This window comes from Opisthocomus hoazin, chromosome 6 (assembly GCF_030867145.1).
Source record: "Opisthocomus hoazin isolate bOpiHoa1 chromosome 6, bOpiHoa1.hap1, whole genome shotgun sequence".
NCBI lineage: Eukaryota > Metazoa > Chordata > Aves > Opisthocomiformes > Opisthocomidae > Opisthocomus > Opisthocomus hoazin.
In genome coordinates, this window is record NC_134419.1 from 39491051 (window position 1) to 39503747 (window position 12697).

The following is a 12697-nucleotide window of genomic DNA, read 5'->3' on the forward strand; positions in this document are numbered from 1 at the left end:
TTGGAAGACAGGCTGTGGCACACAAGCTTAGAGTAGGTTTTGGGTAAACGAAGGTTTGGAGACGACAGGAGAGTTTGACCAACTGCTGAGGTGGGGTTGACTAGTAGGAGACAGTCGGTTCTTTACTGTTAGTAACCAGTGCTGGTTAGTGGTGTTAAGCTGCTGGTTATTGATAAGCTGCACACGGCCTGTCCTCCGGCTGCTGGGGAGTGACTGGCTTGACTGGGGAACCAGGCTGTGAGGAATCCGCTGTGCTGAAGGTGCGTCAGCGGAAGGCTGCGCTGACTCTCAGCAAAGAAATGTTGCTGGATGCGAGCAGTGCAAGTGGGTTTTGCAAGCTTTCAAAGGAATAGTCTGAAATCACTGTTTCGGCAGAACCTGTTGCTTTGCCTTCAGCGAGAAAATTGAATTGACTCCAGCCCTCTGAATTCCCGGTGTCCCGCTGCTGCCTGTTTTCTCTGCACTCAGCCACGAGTGTAGCTGCAGGGAAATCCATGCCCAAAGGGGAACCCGCAGAGCGCGGCGTGCCCGCGTTCTCCGCACGGCGCAGCTCTCCTTTCCCTGGGAAGCCGCGAAGCTGCGGGCGGGCAGGCGGCAGGAGGGGAGCGCGGCGCGGGTCTGCCCGGTCCCCTCCCCGCCGGCGCTGCGGGTCTGTGCCGGGGACGGGCGGGGGGCTCGGTACCGGCCTCACGCGTGGCCTCGCTCCCTTGCCGCCGTTTCTTCGGCCACCCGTGGAGCGCGGGCGAACTTCCTTCCCGTGGCGCGGGGGTGTCCCGCCGCGTACCGGCCGCACGGAGCCGCCCCGGGCGGAGGCGGGACCGGGGCCGCGGGAGGGACGGACGGACAGACGGACGCTCCGCTCTGCTCTGCTCCACTCCACTCCGCCCCGCCGGCGATGTGAGGGGAGGGGAGCGGCCCCTTCCCCGCCAGCTCTGCACCATGGCGGGCCCCGGTAGGTGCCGCGGCTGCCGGCCCCGGGAGCCGGGGGGAGCGGCGGGGTTCGGCCGGGCGGTCCCGGGGTGCCCGAGGGTGGGGGGGCTGGCGGGGCAGCAGGGGTCGTTCCTGGGCGGGCAGGCTGCTGCGCTTGCTACCCCGGCTGCCTGCTCTCGGCTGGTGCTCGGGGCGGGTGCCGGCGGAGCTCCCCGCGGCTGGGCTGCGCTGCGGGCTGGCGGCTCAGCGGGCTGTGGGAGGGGAGTCGTCTGCAGAGGGCTCCGTTCCTGCCCGGCCGTTACCGCCTAGAGGGTTTCACAGAATCACAGAATGGTCGGGGTTGGTAGGGACTTCTGTGGGTCACCCAGCCCAACCCCCTGGCAAAGCAGGGTCACCCAGAGCAGGCTGCACAGCACCGCGTCCAGGCGGGGCTGGAATATCTCCAGAGAAGGAGACTCCACAGCCCCTCTGGGCAGTGTCTGTAACCCTGGGCAGCCTGTTCCAGTGCTCTGTTTTCTGTGATGCTTCATAGAGAAGTCAGTTCTACCTAAACACTGCTTTATCCCCTGATATTTGCATACTTCTTTTTTGGGGTATGACTTGTTGCCCCTTGCCACGGTGGCACGGGATCACAAACTAAGCTAGCTTGCCATCAGTGAAGATGAGTTTTAGTCAACGTATGTGTGGGTAAAGCGGGTTAGGCTGGAACTGTGAACCCCAGGGGGAGAGGGCTTTAGCCTGTCTTGTGTAAGTCTTGTTAGTGCCCAGTTTGCAAGTTCCCCTCCTTGCAGGGAAGTATACGTGTTTCATCTAAAAAAGGAAAAACGTGCCATTCGCAGGGTGTGAAGTAACGTTAGTGTTTCACTGACGCGTATCTCCTTGTGATGTAAAAATAAGCTAAATGGAGGCCTCAGGAGACTGGTGGGCGAAACTACTTTTCTCCCTATAAACAGAAGGTGATTTCACAGAGACCCTTCGAAGTAGAACAACTTTAGGTTCATATATCGTAATGCAAATCTCGTGTTCTTATCACTGAAGTTTAGTTTGCAAAACTTTTATCTGCTTCGATTCTGCTATTTCCTCTTGCTTGTTTGCAGCACTTTATTTAAAGCAAAAGTTTTGTGTTCTGGTCAAAGTGAGAGGTCTCGCTAGGACGTTAGTAATTTTCACATGTGATCACTATTAGTTTGTTATGCATTCCAGCTAGGCGAAGAATGCATTTGTTTCCTCGTACATCACTTAAATACACACACTTCAGACACTGAAGTATGGAAGGTGCTGCAGACTTCTTTTAATGGCCCACCAGCAGCTTCTGACACCTCTTGGCAGTGCGCTCACTGTTAATAGTTTGATTATTAAGACACCTTGGGTTGGGTTTCATTTATATTGCAGGCACTTGTCTTTCATAGGAAGTGAATCCCGCCCTATCAAGGACTGCTGTTTTGGACTGCCATGTTTGTGTATCCTCCAAACATGTGAATCCCAATCCTGATAACAGGCTACATAGCGCTTTTTCATTTAGTCAGAACTTGATCTGGGTTTGATCTAGCGAATGAAAATAGTTTTGCTTGCTACTGCATATGATCATCTGAGTTGGAGTAAAGATTTTGTCTGTCACTCTTTTACCTGGTCTGTGGACAGTGAGAAGTCATGGTCTATGTAGGAGAGGGATGTGAAAGGTGACACAGAAAAGCAGTGTATTTATTAGAGGCACTGAATTTGCTCTGTGGGACTCACAGGTGCAATGGAAACCTATTTATGATCTGTAAATTGCAAAAGATCAAACCTTTTGGCTTGCAGAATGAAATACTGGGTAATTATAGTGGATCACAGCTGATTCAAATTTGGGAAGTGCTAAGTGGGCAAGATGTAGCCTTACCCAGAGCTGATGCGCTAGCTTCCTGCAGAGTTCTTTAGCTATTTCAGAGGTAATCAGAACCTTACGATACGGCCATAAACCACTCTCCCGTGTTTGCTCTGAACCCAAAGATTGTCACCTCACTACTCCCAAACATGGTCGGAAGGTGAGCCTGATTTGTTTGCCTCTCAGAGAGGGACTATGTGTCACTGCAGTATACCTTTATTCACTTGCCATGGGCCGTCTGTGATTTTGAGAGAGTTGCTCCATCCCCTTCCATTCTGTGTGCAGTTTGTAAGCTAGGGAAAGCTTTGTATCACGTTCTGTCTCTGCTGTTCGGTCTGTGGGCCTGCCACCTCAATTAGAGGTCCTAGGCATTTCTGTGGTGCTGGTTTGTGGTCTCATCAGTCTTTTATTGTTGCTGTGTAATGGAGTGTGCAACTAAGCACTGAAGAGGCAGTTACAGCTCAAAAAGAGTCCAAAGGTTGTGTTTTATCATTGCAAACTGCAGCAGAACGACACCTGGATGTTTTCCTGTGAAATAAATAGTTAAGCATGCCCTGCAATATTATTAGTAGTGCTGACATTTTGTAAACAGAAGCAAAAGTCACTTTTATTCCCGAAGTTTAGGAATGCAGAAATAAGGTATTGTTAAAATTTAAACTAGATTACACTTGAGAGCGTGAAAGATTTTTCAAATGGTTGCCTGGCACAAATCATTCTTTGTCTTGCTGTTGCCTATGCTGTTCCATATCTTTCTTACTTGAATTAAAGGCTTGCTGTGTGTGTTTTTCAAAACCAGCCTGCTGAACGCATTGTCAAAGCATCCATTTAAGTCAGGGTTTAAAGAAATAAAATGCTTGGTATTCACCTAGGGATTTCCTTGTATGTGTATGGTAGGCAGAGTTTACATTGTGCTTTGGAGTGTGCTCCCTGAGTTCTTCTGTAACTGATGTGTGAAGCGTTGTAGGAAACGCTGTCCGAAACATTCTGTGTTCTCCATTTATTACTCTTTTCCCTGAGGACTGGGCAGTAGTTGGTGCTGCAAGGGAGATATTTGGTTAGAGAAATCCAGGAAAGCAATTGTTGTGTCATCCTTCTTTTAAGAGGGGGTGCTGCAATTGCAACTATTTCTAGATTTTTGTTTTCTTTGAAACAATCCTGTTGCTGACGTAAGCTTATTTAGGTCTTCACAGCCCACTTCCAGTATTTTTGCTTATGAACACGGAGAATTTCCTTGGCTCTGAAAGTGGAATCAGTAATTTTAGTTCTCAGTTCTCCTTTTAAAAGCATTGTTCCTCAGTTTATCCTGGAAGTGTAAAAGGCTACGGGAGTTTGAGGTAAGAGGGCCCTCCTGTTAAGGGCAATGACGTGCAGGTAGAGCCAGTGCTATCTAGGGAACCGATACCATTCCTAAACATCAGGTGAGGTTCCTTCCTACCCGGTGCAGAGGCTACAGTGCTCTGGGTGATGTTGCCTCTGGGGATAGGAGTTGACAGGAGCTGGCAGGGGACTTGCAGAGAGGCTGTCAGGTTTGCATCTTTTGCCTATGTATCGGAGAAGGGAAGTTTCCCGCATACTTAGCACTGCTACAATGCAATGAATATTTAAAATCAATGACTTCCCCCACCCTGCGTCCTCTCCAAGCACAGCTGCTTCCTTTCATTGAAAGACTGGAGAAGGGCCTGTTTTTGAACAGGTTCAGTTGCGGAAGTTGTGCTCTTTTTAAAAATGCATGGTAGGATCAGATGTTCTGTTTTACAGAACGTTAAAATGCCCTGGAGGACACTGATGCTTTCCCTGGAGTCTGGAGGTGGGACTTCTGCCAGAGAGCACCAGGGCAGGACTTCAGGAGCCTGGGCACAGCTCGGAGAGTCACTGCGTCGTCTCCCCATCTGATGAGGTCGGGCTCAGCTGGCTGTGCTGCAGCGCGTGGGCTCCGTTCTCGGCAGATAGCTGTGCTGCCCTTTCCCGCTGTACTGCATGTAAATCAGCACGTGGCACTGGAAGCAGAAGTCTCTGGTACTCCGGCGCGTTCTAGAATAAAACTACTGATGTGAATTCTGCTTGGTTTTCCTGTTTTTGCACATGTGATTCTGTCATCTTTGTCAGGTGGTGGTCAACCAGAAGCGGTGTTTTTGCGATAGTGGTGTTCTCACTGGTGTGAAAGCCGTCTTTTTTTCACAGCAGTTCTGCACTCTTAGCTTGAACGTCCCAAGGTTTTGGATCCGTTTGTTTGCTTTGAGTTTACTGGATCACCTCTGTTGACAACGCTGTCTCCTGCAAGCTTCTCTCTGGGGTTCAGGAGCTGTGTTCACAGAGAAGCATGCAGCTGTCCTAGTGAATACTGCTGAGCCGCGGTGTCCGTGTTCTCCAGAGCTAGGACATCATCCTTTCACTGCTAGAGACTTTCCATTTATGCAGGTAACCGTAAGGCTGTTGGTTGAGCACAGAGCATGTCTCCACGCTTGACTTCTCAACTGTATCACTTCTGCTCAACTGCAAGTTAAAGCTGGTAATGGTATGGTTTAGAGGTGGGGTGCCATAGCCTACACATCATTTTAGCCTTCATTTCTTAATGAAGGTTCAGGGGAAGATGGCAGAATGGAGTCTTTGGAGGCTGTTCAGTTTTGGTTGAATTTTGATAAGGTGACTGCAAAACTGTCATCTTTGGTTCTGGTAAATTCACCCTCTGCAGGTGCTCTTTTCAGCATGCCAAATTTTAGGTATTGCCTGCTGCTTTTAATTAGAAAAATCTGTCTTTGCTTGCTTCTGGATGGAGATAGGTTGGACAGGTTGACACTTTTAAAGAGTCAAACTGGAGTTAGAAGAAGATAATTTGCTAACAAGATTTGAAATGCTCAGCACTGAAATTTACCATGGGACCAGAGCTGTAATCCTCAAAATCGCGTAAACTTCTTCACAGGTGAACAGGAAAATTAAATTTAGACTTAAAAGTTTTCTTGAGATTGGTGGGAGAGCACTGCATCACATCGTATTGGTTCAATCTGCGTGTGATCTTCTTAGCAAGCCGGAAACAGTTTTAAAAGTGCTTTCTTTCCAGTGCACAGAAATGCAGGAATGCGTAGGTAGGAGCTGTCTCTAGAGAATTCTGGAATAAGTCAACTTTGGCGAGCGTGTTTTGCGCTGTGTTATGGCCACCACTATTGTATTACTCCTTTCCCTCTGTAGAGAGGATTTGTCATGCCAAAATGACTGGGGAAGCTTCGTGTGGCAGTTCTGGGGGAAGGACTCTAACACAGGCTTGCGAAGTGTCTGAAGCCTGAATCGCAGGCTTGCCATGCCGCGAGCACTGGGGCTGGTGTGCCCTGCCGTTGCATGCACACTTTGCAAGCAGTTTGCTTTCTGCTGCAGTGAGAGTGGATGTCTAACACCATGGAAGCCGTAGTGACTTGCTGTAAGCGTTGTGGGACCTCATTTAAATAAAGGCCTTTCTTATTTTGTGTGTGCTATGTTTGGCATATACTCTGCTTGAGCATGTAATGGTCTGCAGTTGTGTTGCAGAGATCCTATAGCTGCCTAAAATGGTTTCACTTCACATGCAAAGATGAACTCCCCTTTTCAAGCTAGTCCGCTTTGGAGGTCGGGTTTTTGTGGGTTTTTTCCTATCAACATGCTTTAAATCTGTACATCTCCACATGTGGTTTGTTTCACCTGAAACTACACAGGAAATCCCCTTACTTCATAGGAAGGTTTTCGAGAATGAAAAAACTACTTAAATTTCAGTGGGGTAAATGCAAGTAGGAGTTCAGCCACCCTTAGAATTGCTCTGTGGCTGTGAACAGCTCACTTTGGCTATATCTGCTGTTCTTTTGAAGTGCTTTGGAGCCTCTGACGTGAATTATAGGGACAGCCCTGTGGGTTTTTTATGGCAAAGCTGTGGGTCACTTCTTGCTTTGAATGTAATCCTCCTCTCTGATCATCTTGCACCGGTACAGGAATCCCTGGAGGATATGATGTGCTGATTGTGTATGCAAGTGACGCCACTGAATGGTGTCAGTACCTCCAGAACCTCTTCCTCTTTACTCGGCACGTTCGAAAGCATCGGATTCTGAGCTACCAGCTGGAAGGCGAGTCTGCCATCTCCGACCAGGAGCTGGACCTGTTCAACAGAAGTCGGAGCATCATCCTTTTGCTGTCTGCTGAGCTGGTGCAGAGTTTTTATCTCCCTCCCGTCCTGCAGAGCCTTCAGGAAGCCTTATGGCCCCCGTACAAAGTAGTCAAGCTGTTCTGCGGTGTTACGGACTGTGACGACTACCTGACCTTTTTCAAGGACTGGTCTCAGTGGCAAGAACTGACAAACGATGATGAGCCCGATGCTTACCTTGCAGCTGTCAAGAAGGCTATTTCAGAAGGTAAGGTAGCAGCCGTGGAGCTGTGCTTCGTGGTCAGTGGTTGGAGGGGGGGAGATACATGAATGCTGTTTGTCCTCATTTTAACACTGGTAACGTGTTTTACTGAAATAGAAAGCTAAAGCAAATTGCACAACCCTTGTAAACTAGGAAGCTTTGGAAGCCAGCTTTTCTGTGCCTCATCAGTTGGTCCCTAGTTCAGGAGAGATTGCCACTGACTCTCAGAGAACTTCTGAATTTGCGGGTTATCTGAGGTGCCTGGTTTTGAATTAAATTGAAAGTAAAAACTGAGTATCTTTAAAGTTCTGCCTGTAAAGATTGTACCCTGCAGTTTATTGATCCCGATCGATGGAAAATTATCTTCCTTCAGACTTACATTTCTGTCATACCAGAATGAAAATAAGGTTGTCTAGTGTCTATTCTCTAGGACTGGGCCTGAGGTCAGAGATATAACCGTACTGGCAGCAGATCAGCTTGTTACCTATGATGGAACGGTAGGGAATTGGAGAATTGCACTAATGGCTTTAAAAACAGCCCAACCAGTTTGAAAGTGATTACCTCATAACAAGCACAGAGGACTTGCTAGCGTGGAAGTATTAACGGCTGGAGACTACAGAAGCCCAATGTACTGAGTTTTAATTTAGTCTGAACTTCCCTAGACTCCAGAGGAATGTGTGGTACTCCTTGCGTATAGTTTCTGTTGAAATGAAGGTGGAGAGCTCCGGAGAGTCATGCTGGTCAGGATGTTTTTACGACACTGGCGTATTTAAGATTATAGTGTTCTTTGTCAGCCATAGCAGGATCGGAGTCCTGTGGTTGCATTCTGGATTAAGATTTATCTATATTTAGTGGCAGAAACGAGGCCGTGCAGTCTTCCAGTGAGTCTGGTGTTGTGCGCATAAAGGTGCTTTATGCCAGGATAACATTGACAATAACTATGAGGACAAATCTGTCACAGTAAAAATAAATTTTGGAAGTCATGATCTTGGCCAAAACAGTCCCCCTGAAAAAAGGTGACTTAGGGATTGTGCTGGAGATAGTGTTCTTGGGTTACCAGGTCGCAACAGATGTTTCCTAGTACCTTTTAAAAACCTGTGTAAACTAAAGTTTGCATCTCCCTTTCAAACTGCCCTAGAATGTCTTAGTTTCCCAATGGATAACCTGGGGCTGAAGTGGTCTGGCTCCTTTGCTTTCAGCCTGGAAGAAGACAGAAGAGAGTAGCTGAGGTTTTGTACTCTGAAAAATTAAACTGACCAGAGACTAAATTACTTTTCTGACACTTTCTGGCAAAAGTAAAAGTTTAACTACTCTTTTCCTCCAAACTTGGGTCTAGAGTACGGCACCATTATTTTATTGATTTTAAATACACTATTCAAAGTTAGGAGGTTTAAACAATATCTCCCCAGATTACTGGTGTTAATGGTTTTACTTAACATGTCCGAGGACTGTCAGAGTTATTTTAGGCCAGAGGAGGAGCAAGTTCTACTGTGGCTGAAAAGTGTGTGAGACTACAAAGGGATGTTGATCCTGAAATCTCTTCCGAAGCCAGCTCTTGCTAGTGTCTTCTGGCCTGCTGCATTCTCAGTGCATGAAGCACAGCACGGGGCAGAGGAAAGCCTCCTGCTTCCTGGGCTGCGGGTGGAGCAGAAGGTTTCAGCGTCTCTGTCCTTCGTTAGACGGACTGGCTGTGGTGGGAGGTTTCACGTAGCCAAGTGGATCCCTACCAAAGAGGCTTTCGCCCATTTTGCTTCTTTTGAGGGTATTAAAAATCAAAGAGAATGTGAGGTGAAGGGAAAGGGACAGGTGTGGGAATGGGTCTGCCAGAAACCACTCTGGGTCAACTGCTTCTCTCTGTAGAGAGTGTTTGTCAAAGGTAAGCACTCAATATCTGATTCTTGTGCTGGGACAGCGTATCTGTTGGCAGTGGTGTGCCCCTGGGAGGGGGCAGAGGTGACTCTTACCGATACCGCCGTGCTGGCTGGCTGAGCAGCCAGGAGAGTAAGTCTTGTGTGCCTGGCTGTTTAGTGGGCTGGCTGCTATACATCTGTGGCAAACTTCTTTGGGGTAAGGCACTACAGTCTGACTTTTCACCTTTGGACGCACAGTCCTTCTCCAGAGGTGTCTTCTCTGCTGAAAAAAACCTCTGCTTCAGCTTTATGTCAATGGTGTTTTGAAAGGGAGATTGTGCTTTGGATTTTTGTTGTTGTTTTTAGATAACAAAAAAACCAGCTTATTTTCTGTGTTCTCACTGGAACAAGCATACGTTGATCTCAAATTGACTTCAGTATATCTAGAAAAGATTTGACTGAGAGAAAAAATGAGATAAAACCAAACTCATTTGCTGTGGAGTCTGCTGTACCATTTTCCAAATAGTAGGGTACACAAAGATTCAGAATTTCTGGGCTTCTGTTACGTTGTGGGAGCCCTAACTGATGTGAGCCGTCAGCTGCACACAAGAATTGGGTAATGTCAGGCTGTTTCTTCGTACACATCGGAGCAGTTGCCAAGGCAAGCTGTCCACTGGCACCCTGACTCTTGTGAAGGAAGAACCTACTTAAGATAAGCTGGTTTCATGGTGGAAGTATTTAGATGAATGTATCAGATCCTACCTCTGTGTGGGGAAAAAAACGACTAGGTGACTTCTTCCATCATGTGATTCTACAGACCAAGTTTTGTGAATGGCCTCAAATGCAAATATTCTGATGCTTCCTCTGATGAGATGACAACCCCAGGTGTACATAGTTCCCTTTTTGGGTGAAACTGTGAAAACTTTCTTCTTGGTTGGTAATAAAAAATTAGCACCTGCTGTATAGTTTGGTGGCAGCCATTCCCAGTGTAAGTGACTTAAAGTGAGAGTGTTTGTGACAGCCGACCTCTTTCACAGAGAAACACAGCCTGTGCTCTGCTCCCAGCACTTTGTTGTTAGGATTTTGGGTGAAGGCTTTGCCTGGGAAGTGCTTCTCTCCCCATGCGTTCACAGGTACTTCTAACAGCAGTGACAGCACACCTGGAAAAACTAAGCCTGATGCAAAAACGACCAAGCTTCAGCTTCCTAATAGCTGAATCCCGGGTGAGTGGAGCATATGAGAGAGGACACGGTGAGGGCAGACGCCTCCCTGGAGCCTGCGTGCTGGCCCTGCTCAGGCTGCGCTGTTGCCTGTAGCGCAGCTGTTAGGCTGTGGTTTATTTAGTGCATCATGGGAACACAACACCCCCAGACATCACATGCTGGAAGCTATTTTAATTTTTATTAATTTAGTACAAATTCAGAAATGAGGAAGTGCCTATCTAGCCTTGTTGAGCACTTAACTCTGTGCTGACACTGGCTCTTGCTCTCTTGTAGATGGGGCATTTTTACTTCTGCAGTTTCTCAGTCCTGGCAAACTAGAGAGGGCATGAAGGTTTTTGTTTGCAGGCACTCCTGTTACCTGCGGGGAAGTTTTTCAGGTGGTGCAATAACTGCGTAAGGACATGGCAATGCTCAGGATGGCACTGTACGGGCCAGCTGAGGTCCGGCAGGGTACAGTCAGCAGCCAAAGTGCAGTGATCAGCCTGCTACTGAAACCTTCTTGTCTGGCTTGTGGTACCACCCCATGCTGTGCTGTGTGCGTTGGGCAGCTGGGAGACTGCCGCACAGTTGGAGTCGGTGACCTTTCTCTTCCTCCTGATTTCTCAAAGCTCAGTTGACTTCTGTTTAGTATTATGCACATTTCAACTTCTCCAGTTTATTTCAGCCCCTACCTTTGTGGTCTTGAAAAATTTCCGATTTCCTGCTTTCACAGCTGATATTTCCAAAGCGTTTACTAATTAATTGGTGGCTTTGAACTTCCAGTACCCAAGCAGACTCTTGCAGGGAAAAACCCAGGGAAGCTGACATCTGGCTGAGATTGCTGAGACGACAAGTGAATGTAACAGCAGCTGTGAACTGTGCTGTTGGGGGGCAAGTGCAGCCTTGGCTGAGCAGAGCTCTCATGCGATGAAAATGTACAAGAAAGATAGATCACTACCAGCAAACTTCTTGCAGAATAGGAAGGTCAGAAGTGGGTGGAAGGAAGCGTGTGGTGAATATGGAGGAGAGTGGGCAGTGAGAAGGAGGATGAGAATTTTGCTGACGCTCTGTAGATGAGGGTGAGCTGGAATGTTCCTCCATCTCGTGAGGGTGTTTGACCACCCTCAGAGTAACAAAGTGTTTCCTTGTGTTCAGATGGAATTTCCTGTGCTTCAGTTTGTGCCCCTTGCCCCTTGTCCTGTCAGTGGGCACTATGGAGAAGAGTCTGGCCCCTTTTTTTTCATTCCCTCCCATCAGGTAAACATCGGTGAGATCCCCCCAAGTCTCCTTTTCTCCAGGCTGAAGAGTTCCAGCTCTTGCAGCCTCTCCTCGTGTGAAAAGATGCTGTGGTCCCTGAATCATCTCTGTGGTCCTGTGCTGGGCTCAAGCTGTAAAGTAACCTTGGAAGAGGCTACTCGGAGTTTGAGGTCAGGTTGGACAGATGCAGAAGATGTTCTGAAGTGTGTCTCAGCGCAGGGGGATGAAGTGGTAGTACGTGAGAGATTCCCTTCAGCCTGACACTTCTGTAATTAGTTAATTGCTAACTTTTGCTCATTGATGCAATTTAGGGCTAGAGGCCTCAATTCACAATAATTTTTTAAGTTTGACAGGAGCTGCTATCTTGTTACTTTGGGGTTAATGATAAATGATCTGTTCAGCGATGATGCATAAATTCCTATTTGTTATGTATCTTGAGATTTCTGCTGAAAGGCAGCTTTTTCCTGGAGTAGCTCATTGGCCGGTAGTCTTTCTGTGGTAAGATGTCAGAGTTTGTTCATCTGATTGCTCGGACGAGCTCCATGTTAGGCCTTGATGCACTTATGCCCCTCTGCTTTACCGTGTAACTATTTCAGGACACAAGCACAGTGAGATCCAGTGTTGGCTGGTGTGCTACCCTTATACTTGAGATGTCCCGAGGAGTGACAAAGCAAATACTATAACCTAGAAGAATAGTCTGTGGCTTTTGTGGATAAATTTGAACACTCTTTCCTTTCTTTCCTCCCCATTAAAGATATGTTAACTCGCATTGAATACTCTTGAAGGAAACTTTTCACTAGAAACCACAAAAGCCACCAGGCACTAATGGAGCTGCACACTTTGGCATAGGACAGGGGTGATCTTATCTCGGGTGCCTGCTGCAACCCTTCAATGAGGTGCGGGCGCTTTGCACTGTACAGTGGCATCGGTAACTATTCCTCTGCCTCTAGCAGCTGCCGTACCTGTTGTGCTGTGTCTGGTTCTGGCGGATGGCACTTCAGTCAGGACTACTCTGTCAGCCTGACACCGAGACTTGCAGGTAAGGCAGTAGTGGAGGGGATGCTAAACTGGGAACTTCAGCCTCCCTCCCCACAGGTCCATTCTGTCCTGTGTGGGAATGTGTTCTGACAAGAGAGTGCTGTAGTGTGATTTCCAGTGCCTGTGGAGTTTGCTGTTGCATGTGGAGGCAGAATAAGACCTAAATACTGTAGCAGCTTTTCCCTGTGCTGA

General features: G+C 47.8%; 1 protein-coding gene across 1 annotated transcript in view; it reads left to right on the top strand.

Annotated features, from left to right (window-relative positions):
- The first annotated feature begins 826 nt into the window (after window positions 1-826).
- PIK3AP1 (phosphoinositide-3-kinase adaptor protein 1) overlaps window positions 827-12697 on the top strand; it is a 44226-nt gene continuing 32355 nt past the window's right edge. The window contains exons 1-2 of the mRNA XM_075422775.1: window positions 827-952; window positions 6748-7164. Coding sequence (XP_075278890.1) covers window positions 940-952; window positions 6748-7164 — 430 coding nt within the window. The 5' untranslated portion in view covers window positions 827-939. The remainder of the gene's footprint in view (window positions 953-6747; window positions 7165-12697) is intronic.